The sequence below is a fragment of the Zootoca vivipara genome, chromosome 5, assembly GCF_965207765.1.
Source record: "Zootoca vivipara chromosome 5, rZooViv2.hap1.1, whole genome shotgun sequence".
NCBI classification, from domain to species: Eukaryota; Metazoa; Chordata; class Lepidosauria; order Squamata; family Lacertidae; genus Zootoca; species Zootoca vivipara.
Window position 1 is genome coordinate 17,547,978 of NC_142588.1, and position 20,157 is coordinate 17,568,134.

The window sequence follows — 20,157 nt, forward strand, 5'->3', positions numbered from 1 at the left end:
AACCTACAGTCCATTGTAGTGCATTGTCTCTGACACCCAGCTCCCCAGCGTGCTATTTTGCCCTGCAAAGAATTCCAGCTCATCAGATTTCATACACAACCAGTAACCTCTATCTTTAATGTTTGCAAAAAGTGGAGGATCTGAGGACATACATAGCTCTTGGTGGAAGAAGCCTGAGCCATGGCACTTTCTCTCTTTCGTGCCGTTATGAAGCACAGAGGCTTTCTTGAATGCAAGCTGGTGAATTTACCCTTCAGAAATCATGCGGTTTGTCCATTTTCCCTTTGCTGGCATTCCTGTTTTCTCTCTCCTTGCCTCAGTAATGTTCGGTATCTGTGAAATAAAATAGACTCCGTCTGAGAAATTGTGGTTTCTTTAGTATGAGGTCACATTCCCAGGATGCTAGGTGTCGGGATTTGTGTGCACAGATGGGGCCCTCGGAATGCAGTTTGAAGAATTGTGCTGGGTTCTGGGCATAGAGAATTCTTTTGTACTTAGCAATCTTTTTGCTCATATTCCAGTGACCAGAAGAAGTAACCGCAGAATGCTGGGAAATAGCCAGCTTGAACCATACGGGGGGGGGGGGGGGACGACTTTCCACCAGCTAATGAGGGGAGCTTTACAAATACAATCTGGCTATTTAACATGTATTCTGCTGGTGACACTACTTTGTGCAAGTGTTGATTCAAGTCCATGTCTCTCAGCATGATTCATGCTAAGCCACTGAGGAACGGTGTTTTGGCGATGTGCACTGATCAGTTATTTAGAACTATAGGTGGCCAACATTCATTTAGTGCTAAACATCCCTGCAAATCAGTCACCTGAATTTATCAATGTGTTTGTGACCCTTCTGTGGAACCTTCAACTGCAGAAGCATGGAAGGGCAGCATCTCCTCCATGTGAACTGGAAACTGGGGGGGGGGACTATGTTGGTCTGATAATGTCAATACAACTCTTATGCCTCAGTTATCTGATTGAAGTGTGCTATTTAGCAGAATAGGTTTAAGGCAAACATAAAGCGTAATAAAGCGCAAGTTACACAGGGCTGGGGAACCTTTAGCCTTTGGGCCAAATTTGGCCTGCCAGGCCTTCCAAGTTTGTCCACCAGACCATTTCCCTAAATCCACACTTACTTGCCCTACACCTGATGTCCCATGTGAAGTCCGTTGTGGGGAAGGTAGAGATGTGGTTGGATCAGCTGTATGTGCACCTGAAACCAGAAGATAGCAAGAATGAATCAATGGTACACATCAGTCCTGCTTGGTCAATGTCTACCGCCCGCCCCTGGCTAACTTTATATAGGTGGGCAGGCCATTATGATGTCCGATGATTGACAACTGGGGGATCCTGGGTGACAGCAGCATAAAATGGTGAGGGACATGGGGAGTGGCAGATCTTCAACGAAAAACAAAACAAAATGCAATAAATAAATTGAGCAGGAGCTTGGAATAGGTATAGGTTAACTAACTAACTAACTAACTAACTAACTAACTAACTAACTAACTAACTAACATGACCTATAAGGACCCCTCCAATGCTATAACTAATTCTGTGGCAAACTGTTTTTACAGAAACAAGGGAGAACCTTAGAAATAAAATCCAAATTGCTGTAAACCCTGTTTGGCATCGTCATAGAGAGAATGATAAAACTGTGTGGAAGAGGCACAGATTCAAATAAAAGGCATATAAAGGGAACAGATGGACTTCAAAAACATTGTGAAATGTTATCTGACTTAATCAATTAAACCAAACATCAAGGAAGTTGCAGAAAGTTTCTTTCCATGCTAATAATTATGGTCTGGTTAAGAAAAGAATGTTAAAAAAAATCATATGACCAAATGAGGCAAGCAGTTCAGTTATGCAACCATTTTTGCAAGCCAGTTCCTTACTGAAGTAATTTCTTAAAATTTATGAAGCAGAATGATAGCTGCTCCAAGAGAAAAAGGTTTCAGTTGCCAAAAATTTCAGGAGGAACCCCATCCTAGTGAGTTTAACACAGCTTGTGACTGCAAAACTGAAGAGTGATGGAAAAAGTCCCAGCCACTTAGAACACATTCAATCTCATACAGCTCATTAGGAAAATGCACTGTTAATCACTTTGGTTACAGGGTAGTCACTTCCACCTTACAAAAGAAGAAGAATAAAGAGATTACAAGTTTGCCTAAATTTTGCATATGCTAATAGATACATACATCTATATGTATAGATTAAAATTTATAAATAATGCCTATACCTTAAATGGAAATACAGTGGAACCTCTGTTTTCAAATGCTTCGGAAGTCAAACTTTTCAGCTTTCAAACGCCGACAACCCGGAAGCGAATGCTTCCATTTTCGAACGCACCTCAGAAGCCGAACGGCTTCCAAGGTGTATTTTCCGAATGGATTCTGAGGACCGTCCATTGAGCCTCGGTTGTCAAACGTTGCGGAAGTTGAACGGTGTTCCGGAATAGATTACATTCGACAACTGAGGTTCCACTGTACAGTACCTCTCACCATTGTGGGGAATACTGTGGCCAAGTGATTTGTGTGCCTGATCTGTTTGCTGCCCAGGTGCTGACTGTTGAGGGACAACTTCAAGGTGCCCCTCCTTTTAATTAGACATAAGGGGAATAGCCGTGTTTCCCTTTCTCTGGAATTTGTTTTGTGACTAGGATTGTTAAGCCGAGTCATTTGAGAGCTAAAATGAAGCTTTTCTTTTTTAAAGTTAAATGCGCAATTGCAGTGTGCAGTTCAGCGAAGTTGCAACAGAACATTGGGTTGTACCCATCATTAGTCATACGTAGAGTAGACCCATTGAAATTAATGCACATGAGTAACTTGGGTATATTCTGAGTAAAACTTAGTTGTATACAACCCCATAGGTTTTGCAGTGTGAAACCGAATTCTAGAAAACTATCAGCTTCATCAGATATGTAGATTTAGTTTCACCAGTGCAAAACTGATGTGCAGTATGGAGGCTGCAGTAAACTTCAGTGTAAGCCTATTACCCTAATGCAGGCATCCCCAAACTGTGGCCCTCCAGATGTTCTGGCCTACAACTCCCATGATCCCTAGTTAACAGGACCAGTGGTCGGGGAAGATGGGAATTGTAGTCCAAAACATCTGGAGGGCCACAGTTTGGGGATGCCTGCCCTAATGCTTCCAGTAAATATTCCTTTCTTTTCTTCACAGGTGGTCATTTGGAGTTCTGCTGTGGGAGATAGTCACTCTGGGAGGTAACCCCTATCCAGGTATTGCTCCTGAGAGACTATTTAACCTCTTAAAAACAGGCTATAGAATGGAGAAGCCAGAAAACTGCAGTGAAGAAATGTAAGTAGCATCAAGCTGCCAGCGTTGCTAATCAAAGAGATTCCATTAGTTGATTATACCAATAAAATATTATGATCAGCTGCTCTGATTTAGGTCTTTTCCAGAGAGAAGGTCTTGAAGATGTAGCTTGAGTGAGTTTAAAAAACAAAGAGGAGGTGTCACACCTTGCCATCATAATGAAATGTGAAGCAATGAACTCAGACATAAAACTGACATATAAATAGACCAAAAATATGAGCTCAAGCTAGGTGAAAAATGTATTCACTGATGCATTTGGGGGAGGCAGGATAATATACCCATCAGACAATTAATAACAGAATTTGAGAATACCCAAAAACTCTTGCCTCAGATCAACACACCCATGGCAGGATAGGCTGTTCATATGCAACCATCATTTTTCCAATTATACAAGGGTGTGATTCTATGGTTAAGACATGGCTGAGTCATTCAAATGGTACACCAGCTACATAGGAGCTGCTTGTGGAAAAGGCAGCACCCGCGCCACTATAGAGCATTTAAAGGACACCAATGACTGCGAGTAAGTTTGTTTCTTCATTCGCTTACACAATGGCTTAGTTTTTGGCTCAGACAAACCTGCTTTAACTTGCAGGCTGAAAGGAAGGCAGCTTACAAAGGATATTATTATTATTATTATTATTATTATTATTATTATTATGCCACTACCAATAACATTGGATCCAAAAGCAATTTAACTATAAATGGCTTGCTTGTTATCTTCCTGGCTGTTCCAGACAGCCATCTCTCCGTGCAGTTCCTGTTTCCCCCTCAGTACTGGGGAAAGGCAGTAGCCAGCTTTGCGTGGATTCTTCACTTTTTAAAAACAAAAAACAATGAAGATCGCACAATGATAAAATTGAATTCTGCAGTCTGTATAAATTAGATGTCCCAATAGCACCCTGCTTCTGCCTGCTTGCCACTTCCTTGTTGGTCACTACATGATTTGAGTAGAAGCAACTTGTTTATACAAGTTGGCCAAGGGTTTTGTGTAGAGGAGGATGATTTATTTATTTTTTGACCTAGAGAGTCACATTCCCTTGTGTGGCTAACCTTCTGAGGGGTGGGCAATGTCACAGTAGTGGAAACTTACCTGAAATTCTTCCTCCCACACACGTCTACACACATACAGCAGTTGGGTAATGGAGGGTTTTTCAAGCTTAATTGCTTAGCGAGGGTATGATCTTAATGGAGAGCACAGTCAGTAAGGAGTGAAGAGTTAATATTTCTCTCCATTGTTGCAGTCTCCATAAAAATACCGTCCCCCTGAAGGGCGGTTAAATTTTTTCAAAACACTTCCATTTTCACCAGTGGTAACTTAAAAAAAACCCAACCTAACTCCTGGATTGAGGTCAGATACGGAGGGAAGACCCCACAGGTTGCATTCAGCCCATGGGGTGGAGGTTTCCCTTCCTTGGTGTAGACACTTTGATTACTCTGGCACTGTTACCACTGCTAAATGTTTGGGTCCATTTGTGCATGTGAAGCATCTCAACAAAGTATTTGTATTAATCAACATAACACTCTCTTTATGTGTCTTCCTGAAGGTACAATCTGATGCTTCGCTGCTGGAAACAAGAACCAGATAAGAGGTCGACATTTGCTGAGATCAGCAAAGAATTAGAGAAAATGATGGTAAAGAGTAGGGTAAGTGCCTTTCAGGCTTTATCACTGTGCATGATGGAAAGTTGGAAAGATTTTCCAGTGCAAGGATTTACATACCGGTAATTGGTAAGACATTGTCCATTTTTCACCATTCATCTTTGAAAAGAATGAGATGAAATAAGAGTCCAAATGGGGGATATTTGAAATTGGGAAGGCCTACCTAATGAGAGGAGGTTGATGGTTCAGAGGAAGGGATGCAATTGCATATCACAAAAAGCTTTTTCTCGTGGCTGATTACATTTCTTATATACACCAGCAAACCTTAATGTGCGAAAAGGCACTTTATATTCACTCGGTGTTAAACTTTTATGTTCCTTTGACCCAAGACACCACTAACTTACCTGTTTGCAGCAACATATGATTGCAACAAACAGGTGTTTTGAGAACACATGCTGCATTCACCAGAGACAAGATTACCTGGGTTCCCCTCTTAAATGGCCATTTCATAGCTGCCAAGTTTTCCCTTTTCTCGTGAGGAAGCCTATTCAGCATAAGGGAAAATCCCTTAAAAAAAGGGATAACTTGGCAGCTATGGGCCATTTATGCGGCAAGCCCAGGTTATTTGCACATAATTTGTGAGACAGACCCAAGTCGCTTATCATGGAAGCAAAATGCTACAACAATTTTCTTTGTCTGGTGCATAGCTGTCAAGTTCTCCCCCCCCTTTTTTTTTAGGGGAAATTCCCTTATGCTGAATAGGCTTCCTCACAAGAAAAGGGAAAACTTGACAACTATGGTCTAGTTGTAAAAGCTAAATAAATAAATAAATGAGTAGCTGAAGATCAGACTCCTGTAAAGAAGTAACTGGCTCATACCAGCATTCAGGTTTCAAGTCACTTGCTTTTTTAAGTGATGTACCCCTCATTTGAACAAAGTGTTGGAAGTTTATGGGCTGCGTTAAGGTACCCTTCCCCCAGGAAGCTTTGGTGCCTTTCAAACTGTTTCTTCTGGCAGCTGCTGCTCACAGCCAGCTCCAGTTCTTTATAAGGCCTTGTGATCTCTTCCTTCACCCCCCAATCAGAAGTAGATGTGGGTGGGCTTTGGCTGAGTGGTACTCCTTGACAAACAGAGCTAACTGTGAGCAGCAGCAGCTGCTGGAGAAAAGTTTTTCAAGCCACAGAAGCCCCATTAGAAGCTTGGAATTTGACCAAGGAAGAAGAGGAGCAGATTCCTGCCCACCTCATTTCCTTCTAGTTGAAGGGGAGAGGTAGAAAACTGCATTTGCATGTAAGAAATCTGTGCAGAATTATACCCACCTCAATGACTGCTCCCATCAGATTAGATATTATACCTTTATGAAATATATGTTAGTTTTTGCTGATCATTGCCCAAAAGTTTTCCTTTAAGGCTTTTCCTATCAGGCTGCAGCCCTAGCTTCACTTAGCTGAGGGAATTGGGCTGTCATTCATTCATGTAAAACAAAAATACCTATTTCTCATTAAGTAGAGAGTAACAGATCATTTTACAACAGATCATTTAAGTGTAGATAGATGCAAAATGTCAAAATCCAGAGGTAAGTTAGTGCAACAGACAAAAAGTAAGTTTTGTTATGTTTGTGTTTTGTTTTGTTTTTCCTGGAATCCCCAAAGTGGCTCACAAAATTAATCAAAAATACTGTTCTGTGAAAAAACATTTTAAAACAAAAGTCTGGATAAAACACAAACTTTCTTCTTAAAAGGGTAGTATAAAAGGCCAAGCACAGCCAGGCTTGGTTACTTGATTTCTAAGAGTCCTTTTAAAGTCATTTCCAAAATGGCATTGAAAAACAGGTTTAGGAAGACACACCCCTCTTGCCAGCTTGGAGTAGCTTCATCTAGTCCATATGTGCTTTGTCCAAATATTCGCTAAATGAACCTTCCCCTCCCCAAATCCAAACCCTACAGGACTGGCAAAGTGTAAGTATCTCCCCACTCCTTGGCGAGTAAACTAATCAAAACTCTGCACGATGGTAAGATGCTGGGCTTGAGAAAAATTGCTCAGGTAAGCTTGTGGTAATAAGTACTAGCATTTCATGGGAAAATACATGGCCAAAGGAAAAGGTCTGGCAAGCTGCTGCGTATGATGGACAAGAGGTACCCATAAAATAGACCCTGCTGACTTTCCAAACTGGAGTTTCAAGCTTTTTAAGATAAAGAAACTAGAATGTCAGGCTGACCAAACCTTAACTATCAGGACATCTGGTTCATCACGCTCTGCAGCAACAAATAGCTATTTGCATACTTGATAAGTGTAGTTAATGTGTTCATGGGGGAAAGATGACTCTGTCTCTCAGAACAGTTTATAGTTGTAAATACACACCCACTACTCAAAGACACAGTTTTCCAGGAAGGGCAATACTATGCCATGAGTAGGGAGTTGGACCTAACAATGCACATTCCAGATATTCATAAGGAATAATGGGATTTTAAGAAATCCAAATGATTCAAAAAGCAAAGCTTCACAATTCAAGGAAGTCCATTCCAGAGTAATCAACACAAAAGTAATGTTTGTGATTTTTTCAATGAAAGGGAAAAAGTAGACAAGGGGCTTGGATCGATCAGGAAAACTACTTGTGCTGTGGACCCTTGCTAGCAGGGAGGGGACAGCTGACTGGGCCAGGGAGGTGATTAATGCCTTCTTGCAAGAGGGAGTGGTCCCTGCCCGCTTGCAGGGGGCACTGGGAAAACCACTTCTCACTGGCTGCCAATGCAAAGTGTTGATTTTGACCTATAAAGCCTTAAACTGCTCAGGAGCTCAATACTTCAAAGGCCGCCTCTCCCCATATGAACCGACCCAGACCCTGCAATTACCAGAGGTCCTTCTTTGCATGCCTCCACAAGAGGTCCAGAGGGTGGCAACATGAGAATGGGTCTTTTCTGCCGGGGGGGGGCGTGTCTCCCCATTTGTAGAATGCTCTCCCCAGGGATGCTTCCTGGCTCCTTTGTTACATATTGTTAGGTGCCAGGGAAAAAACATTCCTCTTCTCCCAGGCCTTTGGCTGATTCAACAAACTATAGCTTTGAAACTGGGGTGGGTGGGGTATTGTTTTTGTTTGTTAGAATGTTATATATTTTGTGATTTTTATATTGTATACTGCCCTGTGATCCTCAGATGAAAGGTAGTATACAAATTTTTATAAATAAGGTGATGATGATGATGATGATAAAGTATTCCTCTCCCCAAATATGGTAGTCAGGTAGACCTTGTCTCATGAAGTCATCTGATGGAGCAGACCAAAAGTCTGATTTCAACAGTGGCTAACCGGATTCCTCCTGGAAGCTTATAAGCATGTAATTAAGGCAACAATCTTCTTTTGTGGTCCTATTCTAAATAATTACTATTAGAACTTTACTGTATCACTTACACCACCTCACCTAGCATCTTATGTCCAGCTGTGTCTGTTTCTGAAGTTTCACAGAAAAGGGGGGTGTTACCCTTTCCTAGGGGGCTGGAATCTTCCTGATTCCAGCAGTCCCTTCCCAACGTACCAGATTCATCAAATAAGTCCAGTGCTTCTGAAATGGTTCCTGATTGCTCAGAGGAGCTTCTGTGCCATGCTGATAATCATACTCTCAACGCTTCTGCTATCCTGGAAGAAGCACAACATTTTCCAAGTCTGCCTGCCAGACTCACTATGTTAACTTGCTGGCAAAGTACAGCGCTCATGGGGAGCCGTAATTGAGCATATGTCTAAAGAAGCATGTCTAGTGTTACTCCAAACAAATGTGTTGCCAAGGATACCATTCTTGCAGAAAGCAGGTTGGTGATGATCTCATCCATACTGAGCCTTTAATGTTCAGTTTAAATGGTGAGAAATGTGGATAGAAATGATAGCCAAAGAGCTGCACTCTCAACCAACACTAATCCCTTCTCTCTTTTTAAAAATCTGTTTAGGACTACTTAGACCTTGCAGCTTCCACCCCATCCGACTCCTTGCTATATGATGATGGACTCTCAGAAGAGGAGACACCCCTCGTGGATTGTAATAATGCTCCCCTCCCTCGAACCCTCCCTTCCACATGGATTGAAAACAAACTCTATGGTAGAATTTCACATGCATTTACTAGATTCTAGCAACACACACACCCAAAGTGATTTTCTTCTGCACTGTCCTCACACTCTCTGTAATATCCTTTAGAGCGTTATTTGTCTGAATGAAATCAGTCAAACTTTGCTTGGCAAGTCTTTCTTTTCCTTTCATTTGTCACTGTCAAAACTCTGCATTAGGTTCTTACTTTAGCCGGTTCTGCAGCTGTGTTTAATTTATTTTTTAAAGAAAAAGGATGTGAAAACGTGCAACTTTACTAAATATATATTGTATAATAAAGAAAAACTAATTCCTAGATCAGGGAAGTACTCTCAGGGGAAGTTTAAAAAAAATGCTAGCAAATATTCAATTAAAACTTTACTTTTCTGTATCCATGGAATTGAGAGCACTTCAAGTGCATCATTTAATATGGCATCTCTAACTTTAGGTAACTTATTATTATTATTACTACTTGAAGATTTTTATTCCCCCCCTTCCCCTCACAGTTCACTGTTAAGAGTCCATTGCATAATGGTTCTTGTTTTTATTCTGATGGATTCCTGAATTTCAAATGTTGCCCGTATATTTTAAGTTCCCAGTCAGCCGTGGCTGCTTACTAAGTAGTGGAATTTAGGGTGGGGGCAGAGAAGGGAAGTCTGAAAGAGTCAGCTTACAATGCAGGGAAGTCAGTAGAGCAAGTACAGCTGTGTGTTTCATTGGAAGCTGAATTGGTGAGGACCACATGAAAGCAACCTCTTCTGTTTTCACATGCTTTTGGTTTCTCATGAAAATGTCAACATCTAAGCCATGTTTTGAATGTTGTCGCAAGTGTCTTAAAAGGAATGTGCTTTAATATTGTGGTGGTGAGATGGACAGTAAAGATGGTTCTTGCCAAAACTCCTACATTTTTTGTCTTGTAATTAAATGCTCTACATGCCATTTAATGCTTTCAAATTGCTTTAATTCAAGCCATGTGGCTTTCCCCTTTTGCCCTTTTTTATTTATTTGTCAGCACCGAAGTACTGATTTGGAGCCTAATTTTGGAGCCCCCCTTCTTCAATTCATAGTTAGACTCTTAAATTAATGGGCATGTTTTTAAGATGGCTTATGTACCAGGCTAACCTTTCTGAAGTCAATGAGTTATTTGAATGCCCCTTGAATAGTCTAGAGTAGACCATAGTTGTTATATTCAGGTTCCAAAAGAAATACTTGAATTAGAGATTTATTTGTGTCTTAGACTTCAAGGCATACTTGCAAGGAGTAGTCCTGCCCTCCCCGCCTCCCCCACAAACTAAACAGAAACAGTGATTCAGGAAGAAGAGCGAGAATCAAATTTGAGACATTCACTGGCCCCATGGAAGCTGTTCCAGGGCCTATTTAAAAATATATGCTTATGTACATACATCCTATTGACTTCAATGGGATGAATGTTTTAGGAGTGAAACATGCATGCTAGGTATTTAAACTTGTCAGAATTGAAGACTATGTAGGCTTACTACTGCTTTGAGCACTTTATTTACCACAGGAATACTCCATTGCAATAACCAATCTGCTGTATTCCCATGAAGATACAACAATGTGAGAACCAAAGACCTATCAGGAGCTTGTACTGGGATATATATCAGGAGAGCACTTTATTTTTCATTGTTTTGGCCTTCACTGCAACCTGTGCTTCAGTGCCTTTCAAACAGTTATCTGTTTTGTTTGTTTGTTTTCTTTCTTTCTTTTTTGTGTGGTGGTGGGGATATTTTGTAATTTGGATTGCAATTGTTTAAGGGAGTTTTGCCAAGGGCCTTACTGTCTGCACATGAAGTTTTGGTTCTTCAGTGCAGAAAAAATTATCTGTTTTCATTTTTAGGCATGTCATACCCGAACTGGCCTGAGGAGAGCCCCGTTCCACTCACAAGATGCGATGGCCCTAAGTCTGTGTTTTCAAGATATGCAAATGATAGTGTATATGCTAACTGGATGGTTTCACCCTCAGCGGCAAAATTTATGGACAAGTTTGATAGTTAACAGTTTCTTGGTTAAAAAAAAAAAGGTAATGGACTCAGGAGGGGAGCAAATGTCCAAAGAACGGCCTTCCCTTTGGCTCATTCTTTGCATAGTAACAACTGGTTGAAGCTACAGGAACATCTAGAATGGGAAACGTTCCCCTTACTTTTGGGTAGTACCTAAAGTGTCTTCTCTCTCGTGTGATGAATACTACAATTGACTCCCTACCCCCCTTTTAAAGTTGTATCAAACTGGGTCACATGATAGTTTCAATTCCTCCATTGGTTTCTGCCATTCTCCAAGCAGACCATTTTGGTAGCTGTGTTTTACGCAGTAGGACCTTCCTACTTAACAATGTTCAGGGCAAAGACCCAGTTCTGGAATGGATATGAAGGGGGTGGGGGCAGGGGAGGAACACTGTTATTTCACTATATAAACTGCTATCTCTATGGTCATTGCTAAGAAAAAGCAAACTGATCCAAGCATGAAGCACAAATTATAAGATGGGAACAATCTTCTCTTTTAAAAAAATAATAATTCCTGAGTTTGCTGTAGTTACCATGTTGTTGGCAGTAACAAATCCTGAGTTAATGGGGTTTGGGGACCAAGACATTGAATGATTCTAGTCAGTGCTGAGATTCAACTTTTCAAGTCTTGGAACCCTATAGAAATATATTGTTCCATCTTAATGGGAAAGGAGGTTTTTGTTGAAAAATCAGGGTTAAACTATTCTTAACTTTAGCACAATGGAAAGTTTTTGATACCAGATATACTTTGATAGACTTGACCTACAGAGTACCCACCTGACACAACTTTTTTCTTTACATCCATTTTACTGATGCCTCAAAATGTTTTGAAATGAGCTAAAGCCAAGGAACCTGGTTAGCAGACATGCCCAGAGGGTTTTTGTCCTTTCGGCTCAAAACTCTCTTGATTTCTGCAACCCCATTGCACAACCATATGGGACAATGCAGACACAGCACTGGTTCCGTTAAGAATGGTTGATACACTGGGAGTCAGGCTTAGAATTGTGCACAGTCTCCCTCCCCCTTAATTGCATTTACATGGTTTGGATCACCAATGTTCACCATGGTTAATGTTAAACAGGGTTCCCCATATCCCAGGATTTGAATCCCTCTTCAAACATCTTTCAGACCATGGCAAAAATGGGAATCCTGGTTAGCCACAGTTAATGTTGGTGCTGACAAACTGGTTGTGGTGAAGGAGAAACAGCCTGCAAAAGAAAGCACACCTTCCCAAGGCCAGTTCCTTGTTACAACAGGTAACAGGGACCTCCTCTTGCATCAGCCCCTGGAGAACTTTTTATTTACACAACTCACTTATTTTCTTGTGAATCATGTGCAGACAAAACTTTTTATTCAATGTAGTCTTTACTCTTTTTTTCTTTTTTTCTTTTTCTGTCCATATGGCTAATATGTCTAAGGATTTGGTTTTTGGTTTTTTGAGAGTAAAGCTAATAATTGATGTGATGTTTTAACTTTAGTGTGGTGTTTTGGAAGATAATCTTGCTCCTGCAGAGGTTAGATAAAATGGTTGATACACACGGCATTATGTTACTGTATTTTGTTTGTAACTTCATAATGTTAAGGAAGGGGAATGCTGGAATGTTAACTCAATGTGTTTATCCTTTTTGGATACTCTTGCATAATCAAAAAATTATACCAAAGTATTGCTTCTGCCTCTTGGGTTTCAGCTATGTAATTCTGTGTGTCTCTTTTACATGTCCCATATTCCAGAAATCAATGAGTCAGATTGCCAAAAACTGTAACCACTCTTTTAATGCAAGAGGTCTGAACACCTCAACAGGATAACATTGTTTGAAAATAAGCCTGTTCCCATACAAAGGGACAGGTTGAAGTTATTGTTCTGTAAGCTAACTACGCTAGACACTGTGTTTACAATAAAAGATAACTGCCTACAGAGATGTGAAACAGCCCTGATTATACTGTAACAAGCAATCATCTCAAATAATAAAAATGTAAATGTCATAGGCTTGCTACTTCATTGTTGTTGAGAAGAATTATTTGTGAGGACTCAAAGCCACAGTGGGTACTGCTGGTGTTTGTCAACACCTAACAAGTCAAAGGAAGGAAGGACAGACAGTGGTGCAACCCACCCCTAGTTCAGACAGTCGCTCCAGAAGGATACCATGGTCGATGGTATCAAAACCACTGAGAAGTTGAGAAGAATTAGTAGGGACATGTTCCCCTTGTGTCTCCCTTGACAGAGGTCATCATACAGAGAAACCAAACAGTATCCGTGCCCAAACCCCAATTGAAATGAGCTTTCCCTATTTTAAAACCAACCAACAAGAAGAGAGTTTGGGCATTGAAGCTTCAGCCCTGAGAATTTATTTGGGAATGAGTTCTATTAAACTGGGCAATTGGGACAGATTAGGGATTCTGCTGGTTTACCACCCACCTCGCTGTCCAGCAATCTGCCTGCCTTAGCTGAAAGAGCCGGCCTGAGAGGCGGTGTTGAGGACTCCCAGACTGCTGGTTCTGGGAGACTTCAGCATCCATGCCGAGGCAGCTGGAAGTGGGGTGGCAGAAAAAAAGGTCCTCCTTTCCTTCCACTCTGCAGTTTTAATCTGAAATCTTAAACGCAGTACTATAGCAGCAGAACAACCCCCATCATTCTTCGCTAGCAGGACCAGTGGTCAGGGATGATGGGAACTGTAGTCCAAAAACAGCTGGAGAGACCAACTTTGTGAAACTCTGGTCTAGACTCTAGAGCTTGAAAGGAAAATAAAATCCTAAACTTTGACTGTGTATGGGCATGTGTAAGAGAGAAACATCCCTGAGATGGTGCACCTAACCACCAGCAATAGAACTATAAATAAAAAACCAGGCAGGTCTCCCCCCCCCCCACCTTTACATGTGAGACTAGTCTCTTCAAAAGAGGACGAGGAAGTAAATTGAGCCCTTTGATCTAGCACTACCGAACACAAGGCAGGGAGAACATTCCCAGAATATCCTGGAATTGAAATCCAATGATAAGATGAAAGCAGAATAATCAAAGTAGCATAAGAACACAAAATAGTGAAAGTATGGCAAATAAAGAGGTGAAAGTGTCAGACAAGCCTCTCTAGTGAGAGTGTGGTGCAAACAGGGCTGCACCACTGACAAATGACTTCTTCCCAAGGTGCTAACAGCCTGAATATGTTTTATTCAGAATAATGGCTCCTTTAAGAGAAGTAGCACTATTATGCAATGGGAAAGCTAAAAACGTCTTCTGTCAGTAGGATGGCACAACTGAACAGGCCTTCTCTCCAGTGACAGTTGCCTCATCTTAAATGGCACTGGCACATCTAGGAGTGCACTAAAAAAATATATGCATGCGCAGGTTGGTTGATGTGGAGGAGGAAGTCCCCTAGGTATCATCATCCCAATCTAGACAGCAGTAAAGCATATACACCCTTCTGCAAATTAATTGAAACAAACAATGTACCGTAGTTTATTGTACAAAACTCACATATAGATGTACAAAACTCACATATACGCACATTAGTAATGGATATGGCCTCCGCTATTTTTAAGCAGCATTTGAACACGGTTTGGCATGTTTCCAACAGTCACTGTTGATTTTCGGATCCCTGTACCACACTTGAATCAGCACCTGAATGAGCTGCTCCATGGTCGTACAGTCTACCACAGAGGCAACTTTTGCATCTAGCCCACAAATTCTCAATGGGATTTACATCCGGGGAATTCCCTGGCCAATCAAGTACCTGTATTTGCTGCTATGTCATGAATTTCTTCACCACTTTCTATGTGTGACAGAGGGCTAGGTCCTGCTGCAATATCCCAGTACCGCCAGGATACCTCCTTTTCAGCTCTGGAATAACTCTTTTGTAGAACCTCAATATATTGTGGCGAGCGCGTCATTCCTTCTATTGGCTGCAGGCCTCCAACACCATAATGATCAACTGACTTTTCGTGTTTGAGTACAAGATTACGAGTAAGATAGAAAACATGTTTTGTTTCAATTAATTTGCAGAAGGGTGCACAGTGCAGCAAAATAGCTTTCTAGAGGAAGCATGTTGCAACAGATGATTTACAAACGAGCCCCATCTGTCCGAGTGCTTATCTGCTCCCTTGTGCTCAACTTTCATATTTGTATATAAAACATCATAACTGTCCACTACACCTTCATCACAAGGAATCGGAGCTAGTAAAAAAAGTGCTCATGGACATCCAGCTACACAGGGAAATGGGGAGTGCAAAACAATGCCAAGCATACTACAGGGAAAGGGTGGGGGGAACTAGCACCTCCCCCTGACTTATTTGATCTGCGCAGGTGGTGGTGTGTGGGTGGGTGCTTCTGAACCTGAAGGATGCAAGCCTTGTGCAGCCTATTTCATTATAATCATACACGACATACTAGTCTTCAACAATATTTGTATTTTTTAAAAAAAGAAACAACATCATGCAGCATCAAATTCCAGATGGGGATCTATGACATAACAGCTCAGGAATTTGTAAAGTGTATTGAAACAGATTCCATGAACATTTTCAAAATTATTACTTGCACATTTTGGCTTTGCCGATCATGACTAATTTACAACAATAAAAGCAGCATCACATGGGGATCATTGCTGGAGTTATTCTACCATTAAGGTCTGAACCATGGAATTTTGTAAAAGGCCCCTCTGGCAAATCAAGCTAATGACTTTCTGACAGCTTCCAAAAAGCTGAGCACAATCTATGCTGCCTCGGAAATACTTCTTTACTAAAAGCACTGCTTTTTGAGAGTTGAATCTTCTTCTTCACTTATTTTTCAGTTTACTACCAGGTATCTGTTCCTACCTCCACTTTGCATTTACTGTTCTCCCATTTGTTATCTTTTAGGATGCAAAAAGCCTCTTTTAGTAATGTATCATCATCTCCTTTCCACTGTATCATAAAAACAAAAAATGCCAATAGACTGAACTAGTACACCTCTATTCTGAATACGTATCTCTTTCATAGTTCCAGTAACAATTGAAAGAGATGGAATCATTTCCATTTTTTTAATTAAAAAAAAACAGCTGATCTTAATTGGTAGGGCCCAATACTGGAAGCTGTTACATTTGCAAATAAGATGATCAAGGCGGGGTTCAATGAAGACAACACGGGTGTAAATCACAAAATGTGGCATTGTTCTTAAATGGGGAAACTTTGCATTTCCTTGGTGTAACAGCATGAGGCAGATCCCACTATCACAGTAACATTTAGCAGCAGCTGCTGTAGCATGATTAGAAATGTGCTTATTGTATGTAAGTGGATATAAAGACAAGTGTTATATTGCCATCCTTTGATACTACAGACCACTTCTGTGAGGAGGAGTGGGTCTGTAGAGATCTGTGATAGCAAGTGTCTCCCGAAACACTGCATTATCCTTCAGCCCTATCCAGGGGTAAATAATCGGTACCATTCTACATTATAAAATGAAATAATATCACTGGTACCAAACTGCAAGGGAAACAGCCCTACTAGAAAAGCTAAGCAACAAATTGAAACGAACACAGGGACAAACAAAGATGCCCTCACCCTAGTATGGCTCCCCTTTATTACATATACAGCCCCACAAAACAACAACATAACCCCCACCCCAACAGCATACAATTTGATATGGCTAATCTGACCCAACAAACACACACACTGGGCCCGTCCCACACAAAAAAACCCTCACCGCAATCAACTAAGTGCAACTAACCATGCTCTGGGCTCTCCAACCTCTCGTACTGCCAATAAAAGCAAACAAACAACCTATACTGTACTCACAATGCTGACACAAAAAACTATGAAAATATTGTAATAAAAGCAATAAAAATAAAATGAATTAACAATAAGCAAACTTTAAAAAGGTACCATCTTAGGGAAAGATGTCTCACTCTGCACCTAAGGCCAGAGTTCTCCCAAAGCAAAAAATTCTGGTGTACCTCTACTAATTCACTTACTGGTGTACCTCCACTAATTAGTGGTGTACCTCCACTAATTCACTATCTGCCAAGTGCCCCCCCCCAGTTCTGCCTGAGAAAATACACAGCCGGTAGTCACCCAGCAACCCTCCAGTGCATAGTTTCAAGCCAGGGCTCTGCTTAGCTTACAGGTGAGGGGTGGGATAGAGAGCAGACACTTAAGAGCTCTGCTTCATCATTCAGGAGTTAAATGAGGTTCCATTCCAACCACTGTCAAAACAATACCTGGATTGGTTTTTCTTCTTCTGGGGGCTCTCCCAGTTCCCTGCAATGCCCAGACTTACCCTCTACTTGCTGCCTGCTCTCCATTGTCATTTGATATTGGGTCCTGCAAGGATTGTTATGTGAGCGTTCATCCTGGTCAGACTACTAGGTTCTGGCTGGAAACAAAAGCTGATTTTCATAACCATCCTATAAGCTTCAGCTGTGCTAGCACAAATCTACATAATTCACTGTGATGCACCACAGCTGCCCTAAGGAGCTCGGTCCTTCCTTTACTTAAGGCCTCCAACACTATTACAGTAGTTTAAACAGGATCAAAAGTGGAAAGGGGAGTCTTCCACAGTGGCAAAGCCTAAAAAATAAAATAAAAAAATTGTCCAGTAGCACCTTAGAGACCAACTTAGTTTGTTCCGGGTATAAGCTTTTGTGTGCATGCATACGAAAGCTTTTACCCAGAACCAACTTAGTTGGTCTCTAAGGTGCTACTGGACAATTATTTATTTATTTTGACTGCGTCAGACCAACACGGCTACCTACCTGAATCTAGAACCAATTGCCTAGTTATTCACTTTGTCTCAAGGCCAGTAGGATCCTGAATTCAGGAGTAACTTATACCAGAAGGAATCTAGTCCTCTACTGTACCAGTTCTTCCAAACTTACATACATATATATACATATATATGTAACACTTCAGCACTTACTAGAAACTTTCACCTTTAACAGTCAAGAAGCTTGTGGGTACTAGCGTTGCAAGTTATACAAGGCAGGGTGTATATTTAGAAATCTAACTACAGTACTGTAAGAAGAAAATATAGGCTGTCACAAAATAAATTGTATAACACTAAAATTAAGCAACGTGTGTCAGAAGTCATACTCTAGACTGGTGTTACATCAAGAGTAGTTTCTCAAAGCTGTTGGAGTAGCTTTCTCAGTCTCGAATGAACTTTAACTCCAGCAGCCCTAAAGTCATTGCAAAGGAGGCTGAATATGGAGGAATCAGCCACAGTCCTCTTAAATTCCTTTTTATAGGAAGCCTGCCTAGTAACCTGAGAACGACATCATAAACTCTTAACTGTAAGCTAATGGCAGTTGTTCACTAAAGTTCACTAAAGTCCAGTTAGAACAAATATGGCAACTTTTGTCTAAGACAAAAGATGCTTCTTCTGGGTACTATGCGGAAAACAAATGGTCTTGTTCCGAAGACATAATTAAGAATATTTCCACTGGAGTCAAGACAATGCAGTTAGCCATTCACTATCTTTCTTCAGTCAGTTCATGTGACAGGAGACAGCCCTCCTGGTATCAGATCCTAAACCATTTAAACCAAGAACCAGCACCATGAATTGGACCCCCAAATAAAATGGAAACCAGTGCAGCTAATCAAGTACAAGGTATAAGAAGGTCAAATGACCATGGTCTTTCTACCACGTTTTGTGCCATCGACAGTTTGTGAACACCTTTGTTTTATTGATGCTGATCTACATAAGCCATCTTTCAAGGATTAGCCCTCCCATAGAGGCTCAAAACATATTTTTTAAAATGATAGTATCTTATAACATAATTATAAAGCCTAAAATCACACTATAACAGGCAGCCCCATGTAAAATGTATCATAGTACTCTGGCATAGGCCATGGGTGTGGCCAGGATTTATGTTGGGAGGGCAGGACTTTGGGGGGGGGGCAGAACCAAGCTATCTGCGACGCAATTGGTCAGTTAGTTATCTTTATTTATTTGATGGGGGCGGCTGCCCTGCCTGCACCCCCTTGGCTACACCCATGGCATGGGCCCGTGTCAGGCATAGGCAAACTCGGCCCTCCAGATGTTTTGGACTACAATTCCCATCATCCCTGACCACTGGTCCTGCTAGCTAGGGATCATAGGAGTTGTAGGACAAAACATCTGGAGGGCCGAGTTTGCCTATGCCTGGCCTATGTAACAATAGCAAGATCAGCTTCCTCCAAGAAAGACCACATATTGGCCTAGAATAGGGAACCAGGCAGAGGGCCTTTTCGGTAGTGGCACCCACCCTGTGGAATGCCCTCCCACTAGAGGTCAAAGATAACAACAACTACCAGACCTTTAGAAGGCATCTTACGGCAGCCGTGTTCAGGGAAGCTTTTAATGTCTGATGGATTTCTGTATTTTGATATTTTGTTGGAAGCCGCCCAGTTAAATGAGGTTCCAAGTCTTAGGAGCCAGGGTCCCTTCGGCCCCTGCAATAAAATATTTGAGGGAACTGGACCTCTCCCCCCAAAGTTGATTGCCATTGCCATTCAAATAGTGTGTGTGTGCTGCATCACATGATTGATCATGTGGGTGGGGCTTAAATCCCCCCCTATATTTTATATTCAAGTTGGCACACATGTTGGGAACTGTAGTTTGTTAAGGGTGCTTGGAATGTAAGTTCTGTGAGGGTGTAAGCAACACTTCCCTGGATGCTTTGGGGCAAGCCATGCACTTTAAGGGCATGGTGTGGACGCTACCAGAGTATGAGCTGCGATGCTGCCTTAATTACAAATCCTGTCTCAGCCATTTAACTTACCAGATGGCCTCTGACAAGCCACCGTATTTTCTGAGCGTCAGCCACGCATCTCCAATATGATAATGGGCGTAACAATACTGGCCTGCCTTACAAGGCCCGTTGCGTGGATTAACCGCCGTTATGTGGAACGTTTCCAACACTCGCCGGAGTGCCGCTTGTCGCTATTGCCAAAGGCAACAGCAGAAGCGAAGTACTTTTTGAAATGGGAGGCGTGAAGAGCGCGCCCACACCCCACGGAGATGAGGCGCAGAAGGGACGGTGCTCCTCTCGAGGCGACAGCCGCCGCTTCAGCATTGGCTGGGATGGCGAAAGGGGCGCGCGCCGACGCCTCTCCGCGCAAAGGGACGCGCGCGAATTGTGAGGTAATTTTTGCGTTGTGAGGCGAAGAGCCTTTATGCAGGCGCGCGCGCAGGGAG

At 41.7% G+C, this 20,157-nt stretch overlaps 2 protein-coding genes and 1 long non-coding RNA gene across 5 annotated transcripts in view; 2 read left to right on the top strand and 1 right to left on the bottom strand.

Moving 5' to 3' along the window:
- RET (ret proto-oncogene) overlaps positions 1-13,001 on the top strand; it is an 87,963-nt gene extending 74,962 nt beyond the window's left edge. For both annotated transcript variants that reach the window (XM_035138105.3, XM_035138104.3), the window contains exons 17-20: positions 3,174-3,311; positions 4,874-4,973; positions 8,865-9,012; positions 10,856-13,001. In XM_035138105.3, coding sequence (XP_034993996.3) covers positions 3,174-3,311; positions 4,874-4,973; positions 8,865-9,012; positions 10,856-11,013 — 544 coding nt within the window. In that variant the 3' untranslated portion in view covers positions 11,014-13,001. The remainder of the gene's footprint in view (positions 1-3,173; positions 3,312-4,873; positions 4,974-8,864; positions 9,013-10,855) is intronic.
- On the bottom strand, positions 88-20,081 carry LOC132592176 (uncharacterized). Of its 2 annotated transcripts, none has more exons than XR_009557636.2 (3): positions 19,742-20,081; positions 1,134-1,210; positions 88-333 (listed from the first exon to the last, which is right to left on the bottom strand). It is a non-coding gene; the product is annotated as an uncharacterized LOC132592176 (long non-coding RNA). The 2 variants fall into 2 exon arrangements; XR_015950152.1 differs by lacking the exon at positions 19,742-20,081 and adding an exon at positions 8,459-8,586.
- Positions 19,901-20,157, top strand: part of CSGALNACT2 (chondroitin sulfate N-acetylgalactosaminyltransferase 2) — a 32,951-nt gene continuing 32,694 nt past the window's right edge. Inside the window, exon 1 of the mRNA XM_035138113.3 lies at positions 19,901-20,103. The gene's annotated coding sequence lies outside the window, so the exon portion shown is untranslated. The remainder of the gene's footprint in view (positions 20,104-20,157) is intronic.